This window comes from Sander vitreus, chromosome 12, assembly GCF_031162955.1.
Source record: "Sander vitreus isolate 19-12246 chromosome 12, sanVit1, whole genome shotgun sequence".
NCBI classification, from domain to species: Eukaryota; Metazoa; Chordata; class Actinopteri; order Perciformes; family Percidae; genus Sander; species Sander vitreus.
The window spans coordinates 23,312,414-23,338,441 of NC_135866.1; the positions used below are offsets into that span (position 1 = coordinate 23,312,414).

The 26,028-nt window shown below is 39.3% G+C and overlaps 1 protein-coding gene across 1 annotated transcript; it reads right to left on the bottom strand.

Moving 5' to 3' along the window:
• Positions 1-17,168: 17,168 nt before the first annotated feature.
• nop9 (NOP9 nucleolar protein) lies at positions 17,169-25,828 on the bottom strand. Its single transcript, XM_078264733.1, has 12 exons — positions 25,772-25,828; positions 24,663-24,971; positions 22,798-23,034; positions 22,479-22,673; positions 21,932-22,039; positions 20,542-20,683; positions 20,257-20,449; positions 20,016-20,156; positions 19,707-19,826; positions 19,337-19,549; positions 17,516-17,621; positions 17,169-17,397 (listed from the first exon to the last, which is right to left on the bottom strand). Exons 2-12 carry the CDS (start codon positions 24,886-24,888, stop codon positions 17,243-17,245), a joined length of 1,836 nt encoding a protein of 611 aa, XP_078120859.1. The 5' UTR covers positions 24,889-24,971; positions 25,772-25,828; the 3' UTR covers positions 17,169-17,242.
• Positions 25,829-26,028: the final 200 nt, after the last annotated feature.

Genomic DNA, 26,028 nt, shown 5'->3' on the forward strand with positions numbered 1-26,028 from the left:
TATTCCAATCATTTTTGCATCGAGCAATTGTGGGGCAATGTGTCAAATGTCTAAAATATCTATTATTGCACTTTTTATCCTTTATGTCAATGCCATTTAATAAGCCATCCGTTCTAAATGTTGACTAATCATTTGACACATTACTACTCTGCAGCAGTCTTATATAACCCGTGGGTATAGCATCAAACACTATGCTATATTCTCGTGCAATTATTGGAATATTAAACTTCATTAAGAATTCTGATTATGTAAGTAAGTGACCATTGTCATTAATCAGCTGGGAAATCAATAAAATGTTGTTTTGTACCCAATTGGCATAAAATTTTGACTTGTTCTTATACTTTACATCTTTATTATTCCATATCACATGTTTGTGGGGTGAAAAATTGTGTTCATAAATAAGAAGCCAACATAAAAGAGCTTGCCTATGAAAGTTAGATAGCTGAATAGGGATTTTATCAATATCAAAATTGCACTTTAGTAAAAATTCAATACCACCAACTTTTTGAAAAATAAAGTTTGGAATAAAATACCACATTTTATCTTTATTTATTATATAATGTTTAATCCAGTTCACCTGGAAAATTATATTAGATGTATGGAAATCAAGAACATTCAAACCTCCTTGAGTGTATGGATTACATAAAGTATTTTTATTTAAATAGTGAGGCTTATTTTTCCATATGAAATTGGATAATGTAGAATCTGTTTTCTTAATAAAAGGTTTTGGAACATCTAAGAGTTTGGCCGGATAAACTATTTTGGATAATTCTTCAGTTTTGGATAAAAGTACCTGACCTTTGAGTGATAAATCTCTCATGAGCCATCTATCAAATTTATTTCTGACTTTTGGAATGAGAGGTTGAAAATTGGAATTCATCCTGTCTGTCTCATTTTTACATATATTAATTCCTAAGTATGTTACTTCCTCTTTAACAGGAATACCCTCAAATTCTGTTGTATGTATATTGCTTTCTTTGAGTGGAAAAAGGGTAAATTTTTTTAATATTTAACGCTAATCCTGAAATTTTAGAGAACACATTAAGACAATAACTTTTTTAACCTGAAATTCATCTTTTAAGAAAATGGCTGTATCATCAGCTAGCTGGCAATATTTTATTTCTTTCCCTACAACGTTAATGCCTTGAAAGTTGTCATTATACAGATGTAGGGCCATCACTTGCATTACTAAGAGAAACAAAAATGGGGCCGCAGGATCTCCTTGTTTTATACCACGGGATATGTTGAATCTATGAGTTGTTCCCCACGGAAGTTTAACTGAACTATTGCAGTCACTATACAAAGTTTGTATTGCTCTTTTGAAGTATTGACCAAACCCCAAAAAATCTAACACATCAAATAAAATACTATGCTTTACAGTATCAAAGGCTTTATATATGTCTATGAATAAAATGTAGCTGTTGTCCGTTATGTAATCCTTATAGTCAATCAAATCTAAAATCATACGAATATTGTTACTGATGTGCCTTCCTTGCATAAATCCAGACTGGCAGTCATCTATAATTGTGTCTAGACATGCCTTGAGTCTTAGTGCAAAAATGTGAGCGAATCATTTTGTATCATTATTAATTAGGGTTATGGGTCTCCAGTTATCAAGCACAGGTTTGTCTTTATTAGGTTTAGGTTTCAAGGTAATTATACCCTGACACATAGTTGGTGGAAGTTTGCCAACGTCTATAGCTTCTCTGAAGACGTGAAGTAAAAATTCAGAAATATGATCTTGAAATACCTTGTAAATTCACCAGTAAGGCCATCATTACCAGGGGTTTTGTTATCTTTCAGTTTACTAATATTCTTTTTTAATTCATAGAGTGACAGTGCTTGATCACAGATATCTTTTTGAGTTTGGTCAATACCTCGTGCTTCGTTTGTTATAGAGATAAAAAAATCAGATGTGTTAAAACTGACATTTTGCACGGAATATAATTTTTTATAAAAGTCTTCCACAAAATTTGAAATTTCAGGGGGATGTTCTGATATCTGCTCTTTAATCTTAAATTCATGTATATTATTAAGACTGACAGTTGTTTCTTTCACCATGTTCCATCCATCGGCGTCTAGACCTGATAAAAGCCCCCCGTGCTAAATATTGATACACATTTTCCAACTCAGATTGTAATTCGGTTAACTTATTGATATCTGTTTGAGACATATTGTCTTTTTCATAAATAGAAATTATATTGGTAAGTATTCTGTCTTGTTCAAATCTTTTCTCTTTTGCTAATTCTTTACCCCTCTTTACCATATTCCGAATCTGAAATTTTGCATATTCCCAGTGTTGACCATACATTTTTTCTTCTTGAGCTTTCCTCCAATTTTCATTAATAAAAGATTAAAACATTTTATCAAATAAAAGTGTATTGTTCAATTTCCAAAAATTTGGATTACATCTTATTAACTGGTTCTTTGTATGCAATGTTAAAAATATAATTTTGTGATCAGGTTGAAGGTTGTATTTTGACTTCTTTTACTTTATCTATGAGTTCATTTGATATAAGCCAAAAGTCAATCCTGGATCTAATTGATAAATCTTTGTTATTCCAAGTGAACTGGACTTGATCTGGATTATTTACTATCCAGATGTCACAGCAATTAAGATGTAAGCATAGGTTATTACATTTTCCATATGTGCCTTTTAAAGATCTTTGAGGGATTGCTAATACTATTCCAATCCCCTCCTAACAGTAATTTAGCATTTATCAAGGTATTTAGTAAAATATAAATTTTATTTTCAAATTCCTCAAATAAAATTGTGTTTCTTAGGCTGTTATTATATCCATATATGTTAACCAGAATGAAAATATCATCCATAAATTCAGAAACTAAAATAATCCACCTTCCAGAATCATGAGCAACTGTTTTAAGTTCTTTTCCCTGAAAGGATCCTTTCAGAATAGCTACACCAGCGGAGTTATTATTACCATAAGCCATCCATATGTTATCTCCCCACTGACTTTTCCAAAAATTGAAATCTGAAACTTAGGCATGCGTTTCTTGAAGAAAATAAAAATCTGCCTTGAAACTTTTACAAAATAAAAAAATAGCCTTCCTCTTTACCTTTTCTCGTATACCCCTTACATTAAATGAACAAAGTGACAAAGACAGGTTGAACAATAAAACAAAAAGGTATCTAGAAAAACTAGTGTTAAATGAACCGTGTGCAAAATGCTTTTCTTCACCTTTTGAATATTAATAAATTGCAACAGGCATAAGATTATATACATCTGACCTTTGAGACTGTGCTTTTCTAACATTGAGAAAATATTTTTTGGGATGAAAGTGCCTTAAAAGTGGAATCTCAATATTTAATTTACTTCAGAACACTATTTCTTTTAGTTTTATTTTTAGACTAGATCTAAGCTTTAGAAGTAAGCTTTCAACAAAGCATAAATGTAACTTTTTATATTTGTTTCCAGTCCAGTTGTGTGGAGTTTATTTTCCATCAACTATTACACTCTGATTTCTTTACCATCAACAAAGGCTCTGGCTCCGACAAAGAAGGCTTTTTCCCCTGCTTGCGTGCCTCTTCAATCCGTGGCCAAAGTTTGTTGCGTGCTTCCTTGTCTTTTGTGGTCAAATCTTCTCCAAATTTCAGCTTCTTTATTTTGAGGAACTCCCACTCCTTTGCACATTTCCACAGCACTTCTTTCGTCGACCGGGATGTAAATCTTGTTATCACTGGCCTAGTTTTACCACTGTCTCTCCTTCCAATTCTGTGGCTCACGTCAATGTGGAAGCGTAGATCTTCTCCAGCGTTTGATATGATTGTACTACAGATGTCCACGACACGCTGCTTCACATCCTCCCCCTCTTGCTCTGGTAGGCTGTATAGCCGCAGATTCTATCTGCGGTGGTAACGTTCCATCTCGTTCATCTTATCTTCCATTACTGGTATTCTCTTTTGATGGTCATCACTGACTTGTTTGACTGTTGTAATGTCTTTTTTCAGGTCACATACTTCTTGGAAAAGAAATTCTTAAGTTTTCTTCAAATCCTCAATTGTATCAGTATTCTTCTTAATCAGTATTGCGAGACAGTCGGCATTTTCTTTAATTTTTTCGGCCACAAGCCTTACAATATTATCTTGCATCTCAGAGAGAGTGGGCTCCGTTTTCCTGTTTTTGTAGCCGGTGTACATAGTGCTGAGTCTGGAAGTGGAGTTACTTCTGGGTTAGTGTTATTATATGAGTGCATATCTCCCGCTTTCACAACTTCCATGACGTCCTCTGTCAAGTTTTTGTTTGAGGAGAATGTGAACAACTTGGTTTTTTTTTGACCTTGGTCTTTTGTTCTTTTATCCCCCATCGTTGAGGTCTTTGTAGTGTTCGTCTTTGTTGTTGTCAGTTAGCTTATTCGTCTTTGTTGTTGTGAGTTGTCTGAGTTAGCTAGCTAGTGTGATTCCCATTAGCTTGTTCGTCTTCGTTGTCAGTTGTCGGAGTTAACTAGCTAGACTCCCGTTAGTTAGACCCAGTTGTTGGTTTTACAGCAAATGTAAAACATAGATGTTCAGAAAATGGTCAATGAGAGTCACAAGCTATTTGCTTCAAATAAATTCCACTTTGAAGGTGAGAAAAACATTTTAAAGTTTAGCAACGCAATTTCTCGACTGTTGCTGCCGCCATCTCGCGCGGAGCCTCTCAACTTGGGCTAGATTTTGCTCGGGCTGAGCGTAACTGCACAGCCTCCAACTGAGCTTGAAGTTGTAAGTCTTCTGGTAGCTGTGCCAAGATAAATCTCAATCATTCTCAATCTTGCAGAGACGGAGAGATATATATAGGTATATATAAGGAGATAACATAGGCACAGGCTAATTATTGCTAACTAAAATGCTAGTTAACATTAGTAATTAAACTTAAACAGCTATGTAATGTAAGTCGAAACTGCCTGTGAGCTTCTCCTGTACTGTACGGTAATTTGTCTACTATGCGACAGAAAGTCGCGTGGGTATGACACAATCGTTAGCCTATTTTTATAAAAACGCCTGCTATGGAGCCATAATGTGAGATACAAGGTAATGGAGCCTTTTATACATTGTTGTGTTTCTTTAGAAATAAACAATGGACAAATACAGTCTTTAAACGCTCCAGATGTAAAGTTATTCGCTGTCAAAGTGACGTCCAAATGAATGGCAGTCAATGGAATCCTAACGGCGGGTGAGTGCTTGTTAGCATCAAAATGGCGCCATCGGAGGTACGTGTTGTGGAGAGAGGCTTACCCCCTTGTCTATGACACTAGCTTGAAGTGATGCGGAGATATCAAAGAATATGTTAAGTGATTTATGGATTCATCATTATGGATTTATTGTACAACGACACTGTAAATCCAGGCTGGATGAAGAAACTTTTAAAAGGCTCGCATGGAATCGCGTGGAAGACCTCGGTGAAATGGCGCATTTCTCTTCTAATAAAAAAAGTAAGTCTCTAACGTTACAAGTTATTAATATTATGAATATGAAACGTGTAATTTGTTGTCGAATACGACAGCATCGACCCCAAATGCTGTGCCTACCAATGATGGAAAAAAAACCTTCTTTTGTTAACCTCCATTGTAAAAAAAAAGAATAAAAAAAGATAACTTTACTACAAAACTTGGGCAAGTATAAGCAAACATATCTGCATGGCTAAATATGTTTATTTGCAATATGGGTGAACTGACCGTATAACATAATATATCTAGCAACTATACAGCAAATAACAAACAAAAGAGAACTTGGAGCACTTTCTAAAGCTAAATGGAAGCGAGTATAGTCTTATATGATATTTTTGCGCAGTTTTACCTCATACTTGTTGATAAAATGGCCATAGTTCCCTGCAGTCTAGTTTAAAAACCAAACACTTTTTTTCTACTCACAAGTCTGCGGACTATCTTGAGTATTTTGTAGTTGCATTCTATCAAAAGTCAAAGCCTACTAGCAACTGATTTATTTAAGTGGGTGCAATAGATAGAACTAGTCACAAAGGGGCTATGAATGAATGAATGAATGACACTAGCAATACGCTATCATTTAGCTGTCTAGAGCATAATCACTACTGTCTAAGCTTAAATTGTAGATCCGTTTGCTATCAGTCTTTGTCAATACCAGCCCCGATTAAAGGCTGTTCTGATGATGACGTTTTCCATGAACGGTGGCTCTGAGTGGTTGAAGGCTTTGACGGATCATGCCTAAAAAAAAAAATAACGTGTTCTTAGCCTGGTTGACACCAGACCCTTCTCAGTTGTAACTGAGAGTGACTTGCAGAGCAAATCTCAAATTTGCCAGAAGTTCGTCAGGGTTTTCCCAGGCTAACGTGTTCTGGTAACCTGACATAGTTTCTGTTGTTTCATGGATGAGTTCTGAATCAACAGTCTTTAGATTAACATGGTGTGTAATATGTTAGCATTGAGCACCTAATGACCTACAAGAATTGGGATTTGACTAAATTCACCGATACTTGATTACCCTATTCCTTTAACCAGAGGTGGAATAGATAAGTACATGTACTCAAGTCATGTACTTAAGTACAAATTTGAGGTAGATAGATAGATAGATAGATAGATACTTTATTTAGCCTGGCTCCACCCTCCTACTTACTTCCGCTCAATTTTCATTTCCCTTCAGTACTCCGTCTGGGTTTGTGGTATATTCTTGGGTTTTCTCCGGTCAAATATTTGTAGGTCCAATCAGTGAACAGAGGGAGTGGCTGAGAACAATGACGTTGAGGACATGCACTAGAAAGATGCGAGCGAAGCCATTCGGTCCGTTGTGGCAACGCTGCCGAATATCCAGAAGTTAAAGCCCGAGCAAGAACAATCTTTGCTGAGTTGTGTTGGTGGCCATGATGTTGTGGCCCTCCTCCCCACGGTGTTCGGGAAAAGTTTGATTTTCCAGCTTGCTCCGTTAGTGGTGAAGGAGTTGGCTAAGGCTAACGCTAGCGATGCTAATGCTAAATATAAGCCGATAGTTGTTGTAAACATGGTAATATAAAAACTATAGCAGTGCAAGGATAAAGTTTAAAAAAAGACAGCATTAAATATGGGCATTATAAGCATTAAGCCTTAAATATTGGCATTATAAGGGAATAAAGTAGACAGTAGGATAGACACAAGTCAACAGTCAATGTTAGAGTTTTGAAGTAATAGGGTTACAGCCATTGTTCAAGTATTAAGTTAGACCTCAGTCCGAGCTGGGGGAAGGAGGGAGGGAGGGGTTGTGCATATGGGCTAATATAGCCAGTAAACAGTGTAACAGTATAAACAGTAAGCAGTAAACAGTGGGCCAGTGGACAGTCAGTACATAACTGTTGTTGTAGGAGGTAGTGGAAGTGGTGGAGAGGGAAGAGAGGCAGACAGATTATGCAGAGAAGTCCCTCTCTCCTCTTCCCTTTTGTGAAACATTGTAGCGTTGTATGACCCTGGGGACAAATGACTTTCTCAGTCTGTCAGTTGTGCATGGCAGTGTGCGTAGTCTTGAGCTGATCATGCTCTTCTGCTTTGTGAAAGTGCAGTGGAGTGACAGTCATTGTAGCCAAAATGTTGAGCAGTTTGTTCAGGGTCCTTTTATCTGATATTCAAGTGATGCACTCCAGTTCAACGCCCACGACAGAGCCAGCATTAAGTTTTCAGCACTAACTACTTCAGTCTTTTTTTTCATGCCACTTTCTACTTTTACTCCATTACATTTCAGAGATAAATATTGTTTTTACTCCACTATTAATCTGACAGCTTTAGTTACTTTACAATAGGAGACACAGGAGACTGTCTACAGCTAACAAATAATTAAGCAGTGGCTGGTTACCTGGCATAGTATAGGTTAGTTTATTTGTTTCACAGAACATAAACTACAAATTACATTGAAGAAATACAAAAACATGTGAGGGTGTGGTAGAAAACTGTAATAGCTTACATAAAAAACACAACCAAAGGGCATACACAAATGTAGACATACAAAATCAGAAATACATTTTAAAGCTTTTAGTGCGTAACTTTTTGATATTAATTAACGTCCGTTACATTCAAGCTATTGCAAAATGAGTTGCTACAAAGCTAATTAAGACTATCAGCCCCACACAACTCTCTCTGGATATCTCAGTATGGCTATGTTTAGAAGATTGTGTCGTCCGGCGACTTTCCCACGCAGAAGCTCTAGTGAAGATAATTACCTCTTCTGAAGAGTCCATCATGTTTTTTTAATCCTTTGTGTCCTCCTTGGCTACTAGCAACTGCGTGGAGGAGGGGTGGGCGCGCATGCACGATCACGGAAGGCTTGTATCATGTTGACACGCCAACAGTGTTGTTGTCATTACTTTAGAATTCGTCATGGGGGAGACAGAAACTACGCACTATAGCTTTAAGTGTTAGTGTGCAAACGTTTCATAAAAAATGTAATGAAGAGAAATACATGTTTCAAAAACAAAGTTAGTTAGATCGACAGCCATAAAATCAATAGTTGTCCACCTTAGGTTAACATGGTGTGTAATAATATATGTTAGCATTGAGTACCACAGCTAATGACCTACTAGGATTTGGGGTTTGATTTCTCACTACTAAACAGGTAGGCTAAATGCACCAATACTTGATTAGCCTATTCCTTTAACACTGGCAGGAGTCTCCAAAAAATGATGGCACAAATAACTATGAAAACATCTCTGTCAGCCTCACATCTCTCTGCTCCACCATAGTTGTCAGCAGGTGTGGAGAAGCACCTCACACTTAAAAGCAAGAACATGGTTCCCTGCAGCCAATTGATGCTGGTACAATAAGTATAATCTGAAGTAGGTAAATGGGACGACTGTTGAGAGGAAGGATAACTGGCATAGAGACAGAGGGGTTGAGGAGAAAGAGTCAGAGAGAGAGAGAGATGGGGTTGGAGAAATCTTTTGAGGAGTAATGGTTGCTTGGAGACTGTTGTCAAGGAGATGATGAGTCCTAGAGTCCTTTGGCATCTCAAATGTCCTATATTATACATTATATATTTATGTTGACTTTCAGTTTTTTTTATTTCTTTTATTTTTTACTTTTTCCCCCAGCAGGTGAATGAGACAGATGGTGATAAACACAATTAAAAAGGCAAACTCTTCAAACAGAGACAGGCAGGGTTTTATACAATATGTCTCGCAGACCAGAAAATGACACTTAATGGCTTTTATCAGCCTTAAACAGGTCAAATAACTGTCAGATAATAGCATACATTTGACAGCTGCACGGACGCCTGCAGGAAATACAGAGGGAAACGAGGACAATATGATACAATGTATTTTTGTGACACCCTATCAGTCTCTCAAATCGTGACAGAAATCCTCCCTCTCTCTGTTTTTCTTCTGACGCTGACTCATTCTGTGGGCATTCACGGGCAAAAGAATACTTCTCGAGAGCAGGGAAGACAGAGGGAGATTAAAAGACGAAAAACCACCTACTGTGTGCCAGTGAAAGCCTGTCGAACTTACTGCTCACTTTGCACCGAATAAAGACTATTTTCAGCGAGCACTGTGCACAAATAATGAGATGCATATTTTCCTGAGGCGTGGGTGTAGGCATGTCAGTTAGGAGGTAATATTGGAAGTGGTCTGTGTAGTGCATCTGGGGATAGACTGGGGCATGTGGAGGCTACACTGATGGCCAGACATTGAGTGGCATTAAAGGACGCATTGCTGAATTCCCAGGGGAATCCATGTGATTAGTTTTTTTAAGAAGCAATGGCTCATTGTACCCCAAAGGTCATTGTTCCTCTGCTTTGTCTCCCGAGTGCACAGAGCTGATTATACATGCACAGACCTATAATAACCAAACAATAAAAGGGAGCGAGAATGAGCTAGACCAGTATCACTTGAATACAACGCTCAGAGTACAGCACATGTACTGTAATTAAAACAGTTTTGGTCAAAGCAAGAAGCCCAGAGTAAAAGATAAGGCCAAGTGGTTCTAAAAGCAGGTTGAAGACAAAGGCACAAATCGACCTCAGTATGGGCTGAATGGCTCATGCAATGCTCAGGTCTCCAGTAATGTGGATTAATAGCACCAAAAGGTGAGAGAAAATCATGTGTTCTGCAAAATAAAACTATAACTAGATGCCATCACAAGATTAGTATTGATTTCGACATTAGCTCACATGGATGTAATGTGGAATGTGTTGGACACAGTGCAATGCATCAAGTAAAACTAGTGTCTTAACGTCTGAACAACTGGAAAAAGAAACATGACTGCACCTAAGTTGCAAACACTTACATCATACATTTTTGACGTATCACTATACTTCTAATCAAAGTCTGTATAGGGAGGAGGTCAGGGTGGATGCATGGCCAAACAAACACAGGACTTTCACCCAAGAGACCACTGTTTGTGTCCCGATCAAAACCAAAAGTCAACAGTTACTTACCTAAACTTAAGTTACTTAATGTAATGTAATTACATAATGTACTTAAAGTGACTATATGTCACTTTTTAATGTTTCTGAAGCTCTGTCATTTTTCATACAATGGTCTTAAATGATCTGTAACAGCAAACGAGACTAACCGTGACAAGAACGTTATTTGTATATAGATTTAGTAAGGCCACTGCCCGGGTTTGATTTTTCCCGCGAAGTCACAGAATGATTTGAGACAGGTAGACGGCGCTACAGTAACACATTTTGATGGGTCACAGATTTCTTTGTAACACCGGAAAAGCCTGTGTTAGCGTATCCAGCCTTTTGAGCCAGGTAAAAGGAAGCAGGAGATTTCTTTATATAGGCCTAATTGTATTTTAATGTTATTTTAGAAGTTTTCTGTTGTAGTTATGGCTGATACTGGGGCAGGACCATTCACAGAAAAGAAGTGACTTGTTTCCTGAAAATCTAGGCAACCCTTATAAAACCAATATTTTACAGAACTCTATTATAAAAACTAACGAAATCTGCTAAAGTAAACCATTGAATGATTCCTAAACCATTCTGTTAAACGAAATCCATTCTGTGGCTGTTGAGATTTATAAGCGGCTGCAAACGGGAATAATCACTCGAAGTTAACCAAATATTTCTTTATTAGGGCAGGCATATTTCTCTTTTAAACACATACAAGTTCATCTAAATTAAAGAAAACGACCCACTGAAATGTACAACTGTGCACTGCAAAAAGACAGGGCCATAGGCCTATGTAAAACTGAATTGAACACTGCCGCAATATCAGCATTGCATTGAACTCGTGACAACTTAGGCTACATATTTCTTTTAGTTTACAATGCATTCTCACCCTGCCCTTCTTTCTTTTTCTTCTGGAAGTGTGCTTTCAAGAAGCAGAGAGCGTCGATAGACTCTGCGCTCAGGCAGTTTCGGATTTCCGTGACAAATTGGCTGCAGATAGAAAACGCTCTCTCCGCCTCCACGGATGTAGCCTGAATAGTACTAAGAGCTTCAAACAATTCTTGCAGGTGAATGAATTTAGTGAGCCTGTATTACCGTAGCTACGGTACGGCACCGTCGCCTGCATCAATGTTAGCCTATGACAACAATAGACGCGCCCTCTTTGTGTTTTTCATTTTATTTCCCATTTCCCGTCATAACCTTTCCCGGGAATCGGGAAATAGTCTTGATCAGATTTCCCGGGAATCCCGTCTCCCGGGATTAAACCCTAGTAAGCAGCTCCTCCCTCACTCCTCCCTCTCGTCAAAAATCGTCACATCCGCAACCAGGATGGCTGCGCCCATAACGGCAAACTCGACGGCGGATAGCAGATCTCCACAAACCAATGGGTGACGTCACACATGCGCTGTCCATTAATATACAGTCTATGATACCAACACAATAATCAATCTTCTCATCTAACTCTTTTCTTTAAATCAGAAGTATCACAATAATGATCACACATACCTTCTGTATTTTATCTCTGCTTCCTCTGAAAAAATTCTCAGGCTTTCTCAAACTCTTTTGTTTTTTAGTCACATTAGCTAGGAACATACTGTAGCACATGCAGATTGCGTAGTGGGTCCTTAGTCGCTAATAGCTTATTAAGTTACAGAACTATTATTCAGTTTGTTTTTTGCCAAATTATACCCCTTCCTTGTGTCCTAAAAAAATAATGTTTTCATCTCTAACACCTGCATTTACAAACATATAAATAAGACAAAAGTATACCCAATCATTGGTCTCTAGTGGTTTGATGTTTTACCCAATGCAAAAATGTTTGTTGGAAATGAATATCATACTGTTGAGTTTTTTCTATTGGTAGAGTCTTAGTAGAGGGGATAAAAATGTAAAGTTTGTCCTGAATATGTTGCATACAGGAAATGTCATGGGTTTAGTAAAATCAAAATAAAAGTATGAAAAAAAAATTAGTAAAACAAAACTCCAAACAACAGAGATTTAATTACAAGCTAAAAGAAGGCTACTGAGATGTGAAAGCATCAAGATATTTAAATTTGAGCTTTTACTGTCGCCTGCACAACTACACATTTTAAATGAAGTAGTTCGGTGTAAGACCCGGATTGGTTTGAGAACAGACTGTCAGGGGTTGGTCCTGCTACCAAGCAATATCATGGGATGGTGCTGCTATCCCCTAATCTCGCATTTCCAGACCTTCCTCCACAGCGCTGCGGAGGAGAGTCTGGCTAGTCCACACAGCATTCCGGGAGGGGAGAAAAAACGTGCTCTGGTTTATTGGCATTTCTTTAAAGCAATCACAATCGTGCTAAGCGCCGGACGGAGCCCCAAGTGCCTTTTCCAAAATAGCCTCTGGAAGGAACTTGTTTTGGTGGAACGTGTACGTTCAAAGGTTGTTTTAGTCGTGCAACAGAAAACTCAGATTGGACAGATAGTCTAGCTAGCTGTCTGGATTTACCCGGCAGAGATCTGAGGAGCAGTTAACCATAGTCCTCATGAATCGACCGGAGTTTAAAATTCCAACACAAAGAAAGCGGAAGGTAACAGCCGGCTGTAAAGAGCGACATCTGGCGGAATTTCCGGCGGCAATGGACCAATCCTGGAAGTGGAACATCGTGGTTATAGACTAGCTATCCCCTGATGTGAGGCCGCCATTAAAACTCAACTGATCAAAGCTTGGCATGCAATAGTGCAACTAAAGCCTGCTATATCAAACTGTGGTAATTTCATCTCTTTGTGTAATATGCTCTGCAATTTGCAAGACTGAAATATCTAATAACAATCATATAAGTAATGCATATCTAGTGCATCACTCATGATGATTTAATGCATTAATTAATGCATTTAGTAGGCTATGTATCATGTATCATGCATTCCTGATGCTCACTGTTAAGAAATGATCAAGTCACTATGAGTGTGTATGGCATTAGTTGCATAAGTTAAAATGAATGTAATGTTGAAGCCTAATGGATCATCAAGTAATGAGTGTTTTGGGTGAATTCACATCTTTTAATTTATATTCCATTTACAACATCTAGCAGGGGCCATTGGCAAATCAGGGGAAAAATGTGTAATGACACATTAACAATTTACATTGTAATGAAGTGAGAAAGAAAACCTGGATATTAATGAAAAATCTGATTGTGACTTAAAGCGTCAAATGTAATGAGAACAGTCACTGTTCTGCTTTCAGAGAGTAAGTATGAGTTAATAACACTCATTAATTGATGATCCATTAAGTGTTAATTAATCACATAAACTCGTAGTGAGCAACAGGAATTCATGATACATCCTGCAGTAATTCATGCATTAAATCACCAAATCCACATCTCGTGAGATCGATAATGTTGTCAGACACTTTATTAACAATCCGAGCCTGTCAGTAGCAAAAACATTCACTTTTAGTGGACAAAAATCGAGGGTGCACAATTGCCTTATTGGGTTTCATTGCAGCCCAGTTTGCGGCCAGTTACTGCGTTCTCGCTCAATACTGGACCAATTTCAAAGATCAGTCTATTATACCTCTTTCACACCAACTACTGGGCTAGGGTTGTCTGATCACAGTTCAACCCCCCTTATGGAAATTCAAACCAAGCCAGTCAACACAGATCACCTGGGTCAACCCGTGAGCAAACAGACTGCAGTTCAGTGCGGCTGCTGGGGAGAGCAAATCTCTCTCTTTTTTCTCTGTCCTTTTTGAGTAATTGAGTAGTGAAGCCGACAGGAAAGCCCAACTTTACTTTAGATTAAATCAAACAAAGAGAAATGTTCTCCCCTTGACTTAAAATAGTCAAAAATTGATACTAGAGTAACCTACTTCCTTTTCCAGCTGCTGCAATAACTATGCAGAGGAGAAGAAATCAGTATGCACAAAATCTGTTTGGTGGTTATTTATTTGTGCTTTAGAACTTAATCACTGCGAAACAAACCAAATAAGCTTAATTTCTCTCTTCCTACTGCAATGACAAATTCTATGTGAGTATGTGACAAGTTAGCTGTTCACTGAATATGACGTAAAGCCCTGGCCATTTCTAGCACTTAAGGTAATTGTTATGATTTGCCCCCGGGTTGACCCAGGTGATCTGTGTTGACTGGCTTGGTTTGAATTTCCAAAAGGAGGGTTGAACCCTGATCAGTAAAAATACGTTTTGTTTTATTCTCTCAGCACCGCCGCGCTTATTCCCTCATTTTTGCACAAGTAAGCGCGGCAGTGCTGAGAGAATTAAACAAAACTTATTTTCATACATTTACATTCTAACGCAGTTTACCTTGGATTAGGGTGGCACCTATATCATGGTTGCAGCAGTCGTCGTGATCCTGCTCGGCGCTCTGCTACGCCCTGTAGTGCCCTGCTACGTCCTGCTATGCCCTGCTATGCCCTGCAGTGCCCTGCTACGCCATGAACTACTACAACTACTATTTCTAATCATAGTTCTAATCATTATCTTTATTGTGACCAGAATTGCCACTGTTCATCGTACCCCCAACCGGCACCGGCAGACAACCGCCCACCAAGAGCCTGGGTCTGTCCGAGGTTTCTGCCTAATAGGTAGTTTTTCCTTGCCACTGTTGCACTAAATGCATGCTCCTGGGATAATTATTGGGTATTTTGTAAATTATAGTGTGTGTGGTCTAGACTTACTCTATCTGTAAAGTGTCTTGAGATAACTGTTGTTACTATACATAAAATTGAATTGAATTAACGCTGCATTTTTACAGGCAGTTTTGCCAGTAAAACTCCGCTACGGCTCTGCAAAAGGCAGACTAGTGAACATCACAGCACTCACTTTCAGCGGACTGTTGGGAAATTAATTGAACTTCTCCGCTCTGCTGTTGTTGAAGCTGCCTGTGAAAATCCTAGTTTATACAGTCTATGGTGAAAACCCAGTGTAAAGCACAGTGTGACAAAATGTATGTTGTTGTTTTTTCGGCGACCTGTGACGACTGTCCCACTCTCATTTCCAACCAATCACATAATTCGAACCGCCCCGGCTGATAGCCCAGGTCGTGCGCAATTCACATTGAAATCGACCCTATCCTGGTCTTCAGCATCTGTGCTCTTGGTGTCTTTGTATAGTCATCACAGTTGGGGAATGACAGTAACGGCACTGTCATATATATATGAGTATAGTTGTTACATCACAATCGTACGGAAGTCCTGACGGCTTTTTTAAAGGCACCGTTTCTGAATAAGGGCTGTCTGCATTTCTCTTTGGATTGGATCCTTTCACAGTATTTATATAGCATCTTGACCAGCATTATACAAAAAATGTTTCACTTTTTACAATATGGAACCTTTTAATGTGTTTAGATGCCAATTCTTAATTCCATTCTGTTTCGAGACTGTACTTTGGTGTTAATGTATTGCTCTATAATATATTGAAAGATGTTTCTAATATTTTTCCACTTAATTCACATAATGTGAAAGGGCAAAGAATATTAGAAACATCCTACAATAAAATACAATATAATAGAGCAACAATACCTAGAGCCTTAAAATGACCATGCAGTTGATTCAGCACAGTGTCAACAGTTTTAAAAAGGTAGCATTCATTACAGGACTACTGTGTTGGATTGAATTACAACGGCTTCTATTTTGATTTAAGATCTTGGGATTGAAACGGACTGAATTTTTTAAAGTGTGTTAAAAAAAAGAATGTAAAAAGGAACTGGACCACAGGGGGTTTTCTATAAAGTGGTCTACACCTGACAGGGAGTCGCTACAGTATGTCCAGTATAGAACACTGCATGCTGTCTGTGTGGGCAACTCAAACTGTTAATTAATTACAATGTATTTGGGGTATGGTGGCCTTTGTTGTTGTACCCACACTGATGACATGTGCTGTCTTGCAGCGTGGCTTCCTGGCCATGTGCTTCTTTACTGAGAAGCATCTGCCAAGATAAAGGCCTTCCTTTTTCAAATCAATACATAATCAATGTTTCCCTCTGTGACTAAGCTAATGCTTTGTCCCACAGGCCTGCAACAAAAGGACCACGCTGCGGAGGCACAGAGCAATTTCTAACATCCTGAATTTGTTTGTTTCAATTATGGAATTATGAGGAAGCACAACATTCAGGGGAACAGAAGAGTCTATTATAGCTTCAAAGATTTTCTGATCATTTTCAGATCTACGTCATACCGACATTTTTTCCTCCAAATGTCTGACCGCTTTTACATATTTGCTGCATTAGCTTTGTTATTCAGCAATACTAATGGCCAAAAAACCTTGTTTTTGTCTTTGTGTCTGCGTGTCTTTGGTGTTTCACATGAGAGCTTGTGTTGCTCTACTCACTTAAACATTACACTAGGACCCCCTAGTGGCCATGCTGCTCCTTACATCAAATAGTACAAATGAAATGTGTGTATAGAACTATTTTACGACGCCATTAGGAGCCGCTCGCATCTAGAAAATGACAAAGTTCCCAGGAGCAAAGAACTATGCAATTCTCAAAATTAACCAAAAATATTTTACAGATTTTCTTTGGTGTCAAACAGCATGTAAATAGTTTGAACAAAAAAAACTCATCAGCTGATTTTACACAGAATGATGTAATTATGTTATTGCTATGGCCAGTTTTGTTTAGCAGCTCCTCTTTTAGCTCCAACTTTTAGCTGAGGTCAAGGCACGCACTCACGTCAGGAAACTTACGTAGAAAGTAAAGCATCCACAAGCACCTGAACAGAAACTGTTAAAATGATTTTCATCAGAGATTATTTAAAAAGGTAAAATGATATTTCCACTGTATTTCACTCTGACCAGTGCTAATGAGGATCCATGCTTTTTTTTGAGGAGGTAAAAATTTGCACACAAATACAGAATATTTTCTTCATTATTTTATTTTATCCAATTTCATAGCAAAATACACTAACACATTATATAAATATGTATTTTTTTACTCAAGGATTTCACTGAACAGCTTCCGCTTCTTGGACTCGCCCGTCTGTATTTCCTGCCAGTGAGCTCTTCTGTGGATGAAGTGGGAGAGGGCAAATTTGGCCCACACATGGCGAGCAAACTGATCCGACCTCAGCTGGCTTTCACTCAGCACTGGAAAGTAAGGGGAGATGGGAAAGGAAGTCATTGACAGACAAAATGTAAAACCAAAATTAAAACAATCTATCAAGCCACCCCTTAGAGTCAGGATTTGGGCAATGGTTTGTATTACCTAGTTCCTGTGCGATGCTTTGCCTGTGACTGACTGTAGCACTGTTCCATACGGCTTCCAGCACCCGACTACCCAACCTGGAGCAGGCCATTTGAACATACTGGCCCTGGGAGGACAAAATAGTCAACATGGAGAGTGATTAGATTAGATAATGTCCCTGTGTAGTCGATAATGTTTCACTTCAAACAGAAATGTTAATTTCTTCAGGTTCGGAAATAAGAATATGAAATAAAAACGTATTAATATGCCGGTAGTTTTGGTATAGTTTCTAGTTGTTTTTTTTAGGTACCAAACATCTATTCTGGTGTATGTTAATGGAAAAATGTTTAGATGAGTGGAGATTTCCTGGTGAAATACAGTATGCTTTTAATACTTTTTCAAGCGACTTTGAGTCCTTGAAAAGCGCTATACAAATTAAATTTATTATTAGTAGTGTACAATATTTCAATGTTTTTCTTTCATGTGACTTACAACTCACAACAATTTCTTTTTCATATAGTTGAGATTTTTTTTGATATACCTGATATATTTGATGCATTGTTGTCCCTCTACTTCCACTGGGATTTATGTATGAGTGTTCATTGTGTACTGTTTGACGGTCACTCTGAGATATTAATCACCCTGGGCGGCACAGATGGATAACCACAGCTGTTGTCCATTGACTTTGTGGTGTGGAGTCAATACGCTGATTTTCAATAGCCTTGCACCTACACGATGTGATGTGTGTATAACTATCCTCCTAACACAATTACAAATGCCAAATATTTTCCAGGGAATAATGGTTAGTTGTAGGATAAAATAGTACTCAAAAGGTCTTGGGTTCTATCTAAACAGCAGCTATGTGTTTAGTCAGAATGTCAGTCTGAATACAGTTAGGGAGAACAAACACAGAAACAACCACAAGGATGTCTTGGAGGTAAAGGCCTGTTGTATTCCGTTACAGTGCTCCAACAGTGGCTACTGTAGCCACAATGACTACTTAACAAAAGACATCCAATTATTATAGAGAGCTGAAGTCATGATGTCACGTCTGGGCTAGCCTCTGTTCCACAAGCTTCTGTAACTCAATGCTATTACTCATTCAGTGTTTCTTTCATCAGTCTTTCTGAAAAAAATTGTATTTCCCTGGGGTTTACTTTCCACATTCTAAGGATACATTTACATTGCTACGTTTTGGTTTTTAAGCAGAGTTTTGAGCCAAAAGCTCCGTGCGCACAAGTGTTTTTAGCCCCAGTAGAAGAACTAATCTCCGTTTAATCTAACTCGCCCAAACCGCGTATTTCATCAACATTCTCGTATACTGGGCATGCGTGTGTCGGGGTGAACAGGAGGCAGCATGTATACTCCGCCCGTTGCTGGTAGTTGCCATGGTAACATGGTAATGTAGCCTAAGACAACAGCAACCGGGAAGTTCCGTCTTCGACTTTGGCTCTCTATGAGCTTACATTTAATTTCATGGTCTCCTCCAGAGGGTGGAGTCTACATAGAGACTGGAGGCATTTTTAAAACAGTAATAAGCAGCAGCAGCATTTGAAATAGAGCTGTAATCTGTCTCTTGACAGTGGACAGCAACGGTTATTGTGAAATTCAACAACAGCATGGCCTATCACATCTTAATGGATAGGGCTGTTGATATTCTATATTTTTGTTATTGTCAACAAATCCAATTTAAAAACCAAGAACAAGCTTCATCAGGCTAAATGTCAGTAATAGTATTCTACAACTGCAAACAGGAACTGTGAATAGCTAAAAGAAAAAATTCTCATGTTGTAACAGCTTCCTATTCTACAATATTCTTATAGAATGCCCCTGTAGCCGTACCTCCAGTCTCTTGAGGATCTTGCCTCTGCCCTTGTCACTGGATGTGGTGATGAGGGCCTGGAGGACGTGGCTGCCTGACGGGTCAGAAGCCAGCGTCAGGAGGTCAGCGGGGCTCAGAGTGCGCAGGCTGCTGAGGAGGAGTGAGCGCTCCTTGAACTTGGCCAGTGCCTGGACCAGCCGGGAGCCGTGGTAACAGATGGACGACAGGGGGACCTGGAAACGATCAAGAACACACAGAGAACTGCACCTCAACATCAACGTGCTGCACGGTGCATTCATTTGTCGTGCAGCTTTGCACTAATTATTCATCTGAAATGTCAAGACGTCCAATGCCCCAAATGATTCGATTAGACTTCTCTCAGTTGTTTACCTCTGTCTGTATGTTGCCCTCTGCTGTGTCAGAGTGGTAATACACCTCATAGGTGATCAGGGACATGAAGAGAGGGAGGCAGCTGACGTGTCGAGAGCCGGGCTCGGCACAGTGGAACGCCTGGGAGGTAACATGTCGACACGGTTTTCATCACCCACAAATAAAACAATAAGTAGTTTTATGGTGTAATGCACTTTTGATTTCAGTCATAAAAGAGGGAGAAATAAATAAAAACAAGGGTATGGTTATATTGATTTAAGACCCATGTGGACCGTTACATCTCAATTACAAACACCCTTTGGCGCTTACACGGAGGAGGCACTGCATCATCTCCTCCTGTTTCTCTTCACTTTCTGCACAGCTCTCGGCCAGTTGGACGATCACACCCATGTGACCTGCAGCCAAGATGGCCTCCACGCCTTGGATCAGCTCATCAAACAACTTCAGGAACTACGGAGAAAGAGAGCGAGGAAGAAAATGGGAGTAATCCTTGCAATCACAAAATCCCGACTCTAATCCTGCACCGTGTGACGCAGACATTATGACCAACCAGTTTGTATTTGGCCGAGGCTGCGGTTAGCCTCTGTATGGGGAAGTTGGCGATGGAATGGAGGGCCAAGTCAACCAGCTGACCCTTGAGGTGGTTCTTGTAGAGGTCCCGGAGAAGGGACTTGTGGGATAGCTGTATGATCGTCTCAATGAGGTGGCTGGAGGCCTTGTCCTTGAGAAAGACCAGAAGTGGACTAGAAAAAGGAGCGCAGAAACAAAGCCAGCAGTTACATGACATGTCATGGCACAGCGACGCATTGCTGGACAAATGGGGGAACTGTCTGACCTCACTCCTGGAGCGGCGTTGCGACTTGTCAGGTACTCCATGATGCGTTTGAGGAGCTGTTTGCAGAGTTTAGGCCGCTTTCTGTGACACACAGTCAACATGGTCTGGAACACGACACTTGCAACAGCATCGATCACACTTACTAGGAAGGAAAGGGACACAACGGGAGAGGACAATGCTTCTTAGACACTTCTGCTAATTTAAAGGTGCCCTCTGGCAAACAAAAGTTATATTTACATTCAGTGTTTCTCACCAAAAACAGGTCGTGTGTATCCTTGAGGTCTAATAGATGTAGTGAATGCATTTCCTTCTAGAGCTTATTGATATTATTGTTGATATATGGGTACGGCCGGGTGTATATGTTGACAGATAAGTATCAAGAAATTGCAGGAGAGAAATGTCAAACTAGGTTTTGGGTTATTAAGGGTGTTAGGGAGGGAGCCGTATCAAGATTTTTGTTTGCTAGCTTGCAGTCTTCTTTGTCACTGCCTTTGGGGACACATTGCTACAAGTCTTTGTGTGTTACCGACACCAACTGTAGATCAGTGGAATAGTGTCAAATCTGCAGCAGGAATGCCGTGTGCGAGCATGTGCGTTCATGTGCAATGTTTAATTAAATGTTGCAATTGGATCAACATTTTTGCAGGATTTCAAAACTGTGATCAAATAAACATCCTTTTAGACATGATGAACAGATAATGCTATTTTCTTTCTGATAAATACTAAGTAAAAGCAGAAAACACTTTTGTACTCCCATGTTTACAATACATTTGCGTTTAATTTTAAAAGAATTGACTTCATGATGCTTATATTTAATAGTTCCAGCCTTCATCACTTCTGAGGCAGATTGGATGAGCTGCATCTCAGACATATGCGGTCTCTCTCTCCACTTACCCAGACACTGTGTTCTGTTTTGTGTGTTAAAAAGTTGTGAGTTTCCTTTTGTTCCTGTGCAGGAGAGCTCTGCTAAAAGCCATCAGCAGAGTAGAAGAGGGAGGCAGCATTGCTGACAGTGCTTGCTGAACTGGGGATGTCTGCCAGATTATTTGAAATACCTGTTCTCCCTTTTAAAAGACTGTGGGGCAATCATACTTCAACCACTATTCAAAAAAGTTAAGTGCACACATTCTTCTCTTCTTTTCCAACTATAGCTACAACTTAACGTTGTTAAACGTTAAAAATGAATAGTAATGATTATTGAAATAAATATGGAAAAAAATGGAAACTAAAATAGAAATAGAAACAGATGTGAAAACATATTTAAGTTAAGAGAAATGGATACAGACAGCACCTTTTGCTTTGCAATACCGTGATTTTCCCCTCTGTGATAAAGTTAACCACGATACAAAGTCGTCTTTGTTCTGGCTACGATGAGGAAACAATGACTCACAATTCACGTTGTCCATCAAGGTCTCTGTAAGGCTTTTCAGCTCGTACCAAAATGCAGTGGGAATCTCAAAGTCTGTCAGCTGAGGAGCAACGTTGCGTTCTTTTGCACCTGGGGGAAAAAAAATAACAAAGGCGACATGAACACAAGCTGAAAGAGACAAGCCTCTGTGTAGAGGTCTGACACACTGGGCCGGCCTCTCAAAGAACTAGCCAACAGATCAAAAGCTTTATTTTCTTCCTTTGTTTCTTGTTGGAAAAAAAAAAGCAGAGACTAAGGTGACTACCACATTAATGGATGAAATTATTTTACACTTTTACATTTTACACTTGTTTTCTAAGGGTGAAAAGCCACTTAGACAGCACTTTCTAGACTCAATGTTGCCGGACAACGAGATGTGGAGGGAGAGACGTGAGGTGGAGACACTGCGTGAGGTGAAAGGGACAGGTGAATGCTGTTGTCTGTCAAATTTGTCTGATAGGGGTCCCACAGAGTCAGACTTTGAAAACCCGCGTTAGGCCAAGCAATGAATTTGTGTGTGTGTGCGTACCTGGACGAGACTCGGTGCGGGCTGGTCCGAGACAGCCTGCCAGCACATGTAAAAGTGTGCGGACCACGTGTGAGCCATGGACATGTTTGATGAACTCTTCGCTGTTGTCTTTCACCGCCTTACTTAAAGACAACACCTGGGCCTCCAGCGCTCCACAACTCTCCTCTTCTTCTTCTTCTGTGGTAGCAGACGACTCTAAAGATGAATGGATACAAACGAGACAAACAAAGCCGAGTTGTTATTTACCTATTTACTGCAAAGCGTTTCATACACTGAAGATGAGCAGTCTACCACTCAGTCATGACACATGTAATCTTACCTATCCACCTGGATATCTGTCTGACTGCACTCTCCACTACGTGGCCGCCGCACCGATCACAAGAAACCGCTTTAAACTCTGACCCTAATTCTCCACCCAGTTCAGCCAGCACCGCGGCCACCTGGTCAGGACTGCACAGTGGGAGCAGCCGCTGCAGGGTGATGCTTCCCGTCTGGTCCATCGACACCACCGTCGCTTTACCTTTCACTTCTGTCAGGACATTTTCCACAAACATCTCTACAGAAGAAACAAAGAGACAAGAGTTGAGAGAAATTATATACAGGCAGTGATGGCGCATCTGATATTTAACAACAAATATTAGGTCATTAGAAACGTCAGAGACAAGAAATTCCGGCGGTGGCGGAGTCAACTAAAAATATAACTATAATGGAACTGGCAGCTTAACCTGCTTGTTATATTTCAGGTAGTCTGGCTCAACGAATGTACATTGCTAGACTAAAGCCTGACGGCGCCGGATGTCCCTCTTCTATCACTATCTCTGCTATCTAACAGTGTGTTTACATGTACTTAAGTAACCAGGTTAGTCATTGAAACCAGGTTACGTGGGTAACTGGAAAAAGCATTTATGCAATGTAATAATCTGGTTACTGAAAGCTATGTATACATGCAGCTCTTCAGATTTCTCCCCCTGCCTTTAGAGGCAAATTTTACTCTATTACAGGTTTTATTGTTTTTGATAATTTAGTTCAATTTTAACCTGTTCTTGTTCTTTCAACAACAGAGGCCAAGTTTCTGTAAAAGTTCAAACACAAGCAGCTGTACAAAAAGTAAAATACGGTCTAAAACTGGCAGGGGGACTGAGGATCTCTGAGTAAAGATTAGGTAAAGAGATTATGAATGTGACCAAACATTTGATGCCAATGTTTGATACCCTAGTAAGTAGGCCTGCACGATTCAGGGAAAAATATGAATCATGATTTTTTAGCTTTGAATTGATATCACGATTTTCTGCCACGATTTCTTTCTCACTAAGTGTAACTTTTACTGCACACATGAACCATGACAAAACAAAACAAATCGGCAGTACCAAACATAGATTTTTTTTGGCACCTATAGCACATTGGGCATCACCACAAGCCTGTAAACACAGAGGCTTCAATGAAGAGAAGGGAGAGCACTGCAGCGCTTGGGAGCGCTTTAAAACCTTTTTTATAAAGTCCATGTTTAAAACTTACAGAAGAAAGTAGTAGCGTTTGTGATGCAGTCGGCTCGTATAATTACATGAGAATCAAAGTCATGAAAAAAATTAAAAAATAAATATTAATTTATTTTTTTTAAATCCCCAAAAAATTGAAGTTATTTAAAAATGTCATCGTGAACAGGGCCGAATCGAGATCGCGATTTTATAACGATTAATCTTGCAGGCCTACTAGTAAGAAGGGTAAGAAGGCAAAGCGACATCATGCACTTCTTGCACAGCAGGACTGGATAATGTATTGATATGTATTGCTTGACGACTTCAGAATTGATGTAAGATTTTTTCTCATCATGAATGAGTCCTGGTGAAATAACTCTACAAAGTCTGGTTTCTCTTAGAATATCTTGGACTGAATGTGAGTAGGGCTGCAACCAAAGATTGTTTTCATGTTTGATTAATCTGTCAATGATTTCAATCAATTTATCTATTCATTTTTATTATAAAATGTCAGAAAAGACTTAAAGGTGACAATTTCAAATTGCTTGTTTTTCCCAACCAATAACCCAAAGATATTTATTTATATTAGCAGCCCTATTATAGATCTGACCATTTTTTAGTGTAATGTGCTTTTCTGCTGCACATACCCAACTTTAATCAACTTCCAGTCATTGCTTGCTCAAATGTCCAGAAAAAGAATCCGTCTCACCTCTCTCCTCATTATCTTCAAAGCCTTCACTGAGTCTTTCCCCAACTCGGCGGAAATAGCCCACACTCAGGGCGTCCAGACGCTTCCTGCCGCCGTCTCCCTGACCCCCTTTTCCTTCTTCACCTCCCCTCCTCTTGCTTTCTCCTCCTTCTCCATCTTCACCAGGATGTCTCCTCTTCTTTCCTTCCCCTTTCTGTGGCTTCCTTTCCTCCGTTTTCGTCAGCATAGCTTGGACCTTACAGCATGCAGGTTACAAGTAGAAAGTCTGGGTCTTTCTTGTTAGAGAGGATGCTCAGTTTGATCTTCTGGCTGGAACAGGGAACAGATGAGGGGAAAACATGAAGTAATCGGAGTTTGATGGTTAAGTCCACATTCTCCTGATTCATCAAACAGCATGGCTTTATTAACATTGGTTTATACTGTACACTAATGTTACTAAAGTGTTGGGCTTTAATGCATTACAAGTGCTTTATGCAATAGTATTACCAATGTGATAACTACGCTGAGTAGTGTTTACCTATAATACTAGTAGTGATACTAAATTATTCGTTATTACAGGCTTGTCTGATCGGATAATAAAAATGTGGCTAAACTTAATAAGAAATCAATTAGAAATTAAACTAATGTTACACTAATTAAGACCGCCAATGTAGTTTCGAAAAATTACAGCGGAAACACTTTTTCTGTCATCAATGTTTTTTAGAGGATACGTAAGACTAGTGATCGAGGTCAATGTTAGGGAGGCCAAGTTGAAAATGATATGTAAACAAGGGACTTAAGTAACAGTAAGTACTTAAGTACATTTGGCTACAAATGATTCAGACGGTGTCATAAGTCATGTTTACGAGGTCAATAGGGTTGCCGATAAGCAGTGACACCTATGGACATATTCTTTAAAAAGGAGTTTGGCTAAAAGACGAACACAGCTGAGAAGGCTTCCATGCTAACTCCCTGCATGAGAAATGTGCACAAACTAGCTCGATATTTTTTTCGAAACAAGTGGATATTTTACCAAATTCTTCAAGAACATTTAAATGAGACATTTAGTTTAATTCTTGCAAAATATGAATCAGAAATCATGCAAGCCAACAAAATGTAGTTGAACTCACGTGTGAGATGTGAAGACCTGTGTTGTGGACGCGTAGTGATGACGTAGTATTGGGCGGGGCGGCGCCTACTAAGAAGGTTTTAATGGGGGGGGGTCCACAACTTATCATTTTTTTTGGCACAATTCCCCCCCCCCCATTTCTCAGAAAGAAACAAATACTACCTTTATATTTCCTTACTATGTTTACAGTTTAAATAGTTATTACCGTATGCCCTTTGACAATAAAGTACCAGTGTAATATTGTATCAGCTTGCTAGC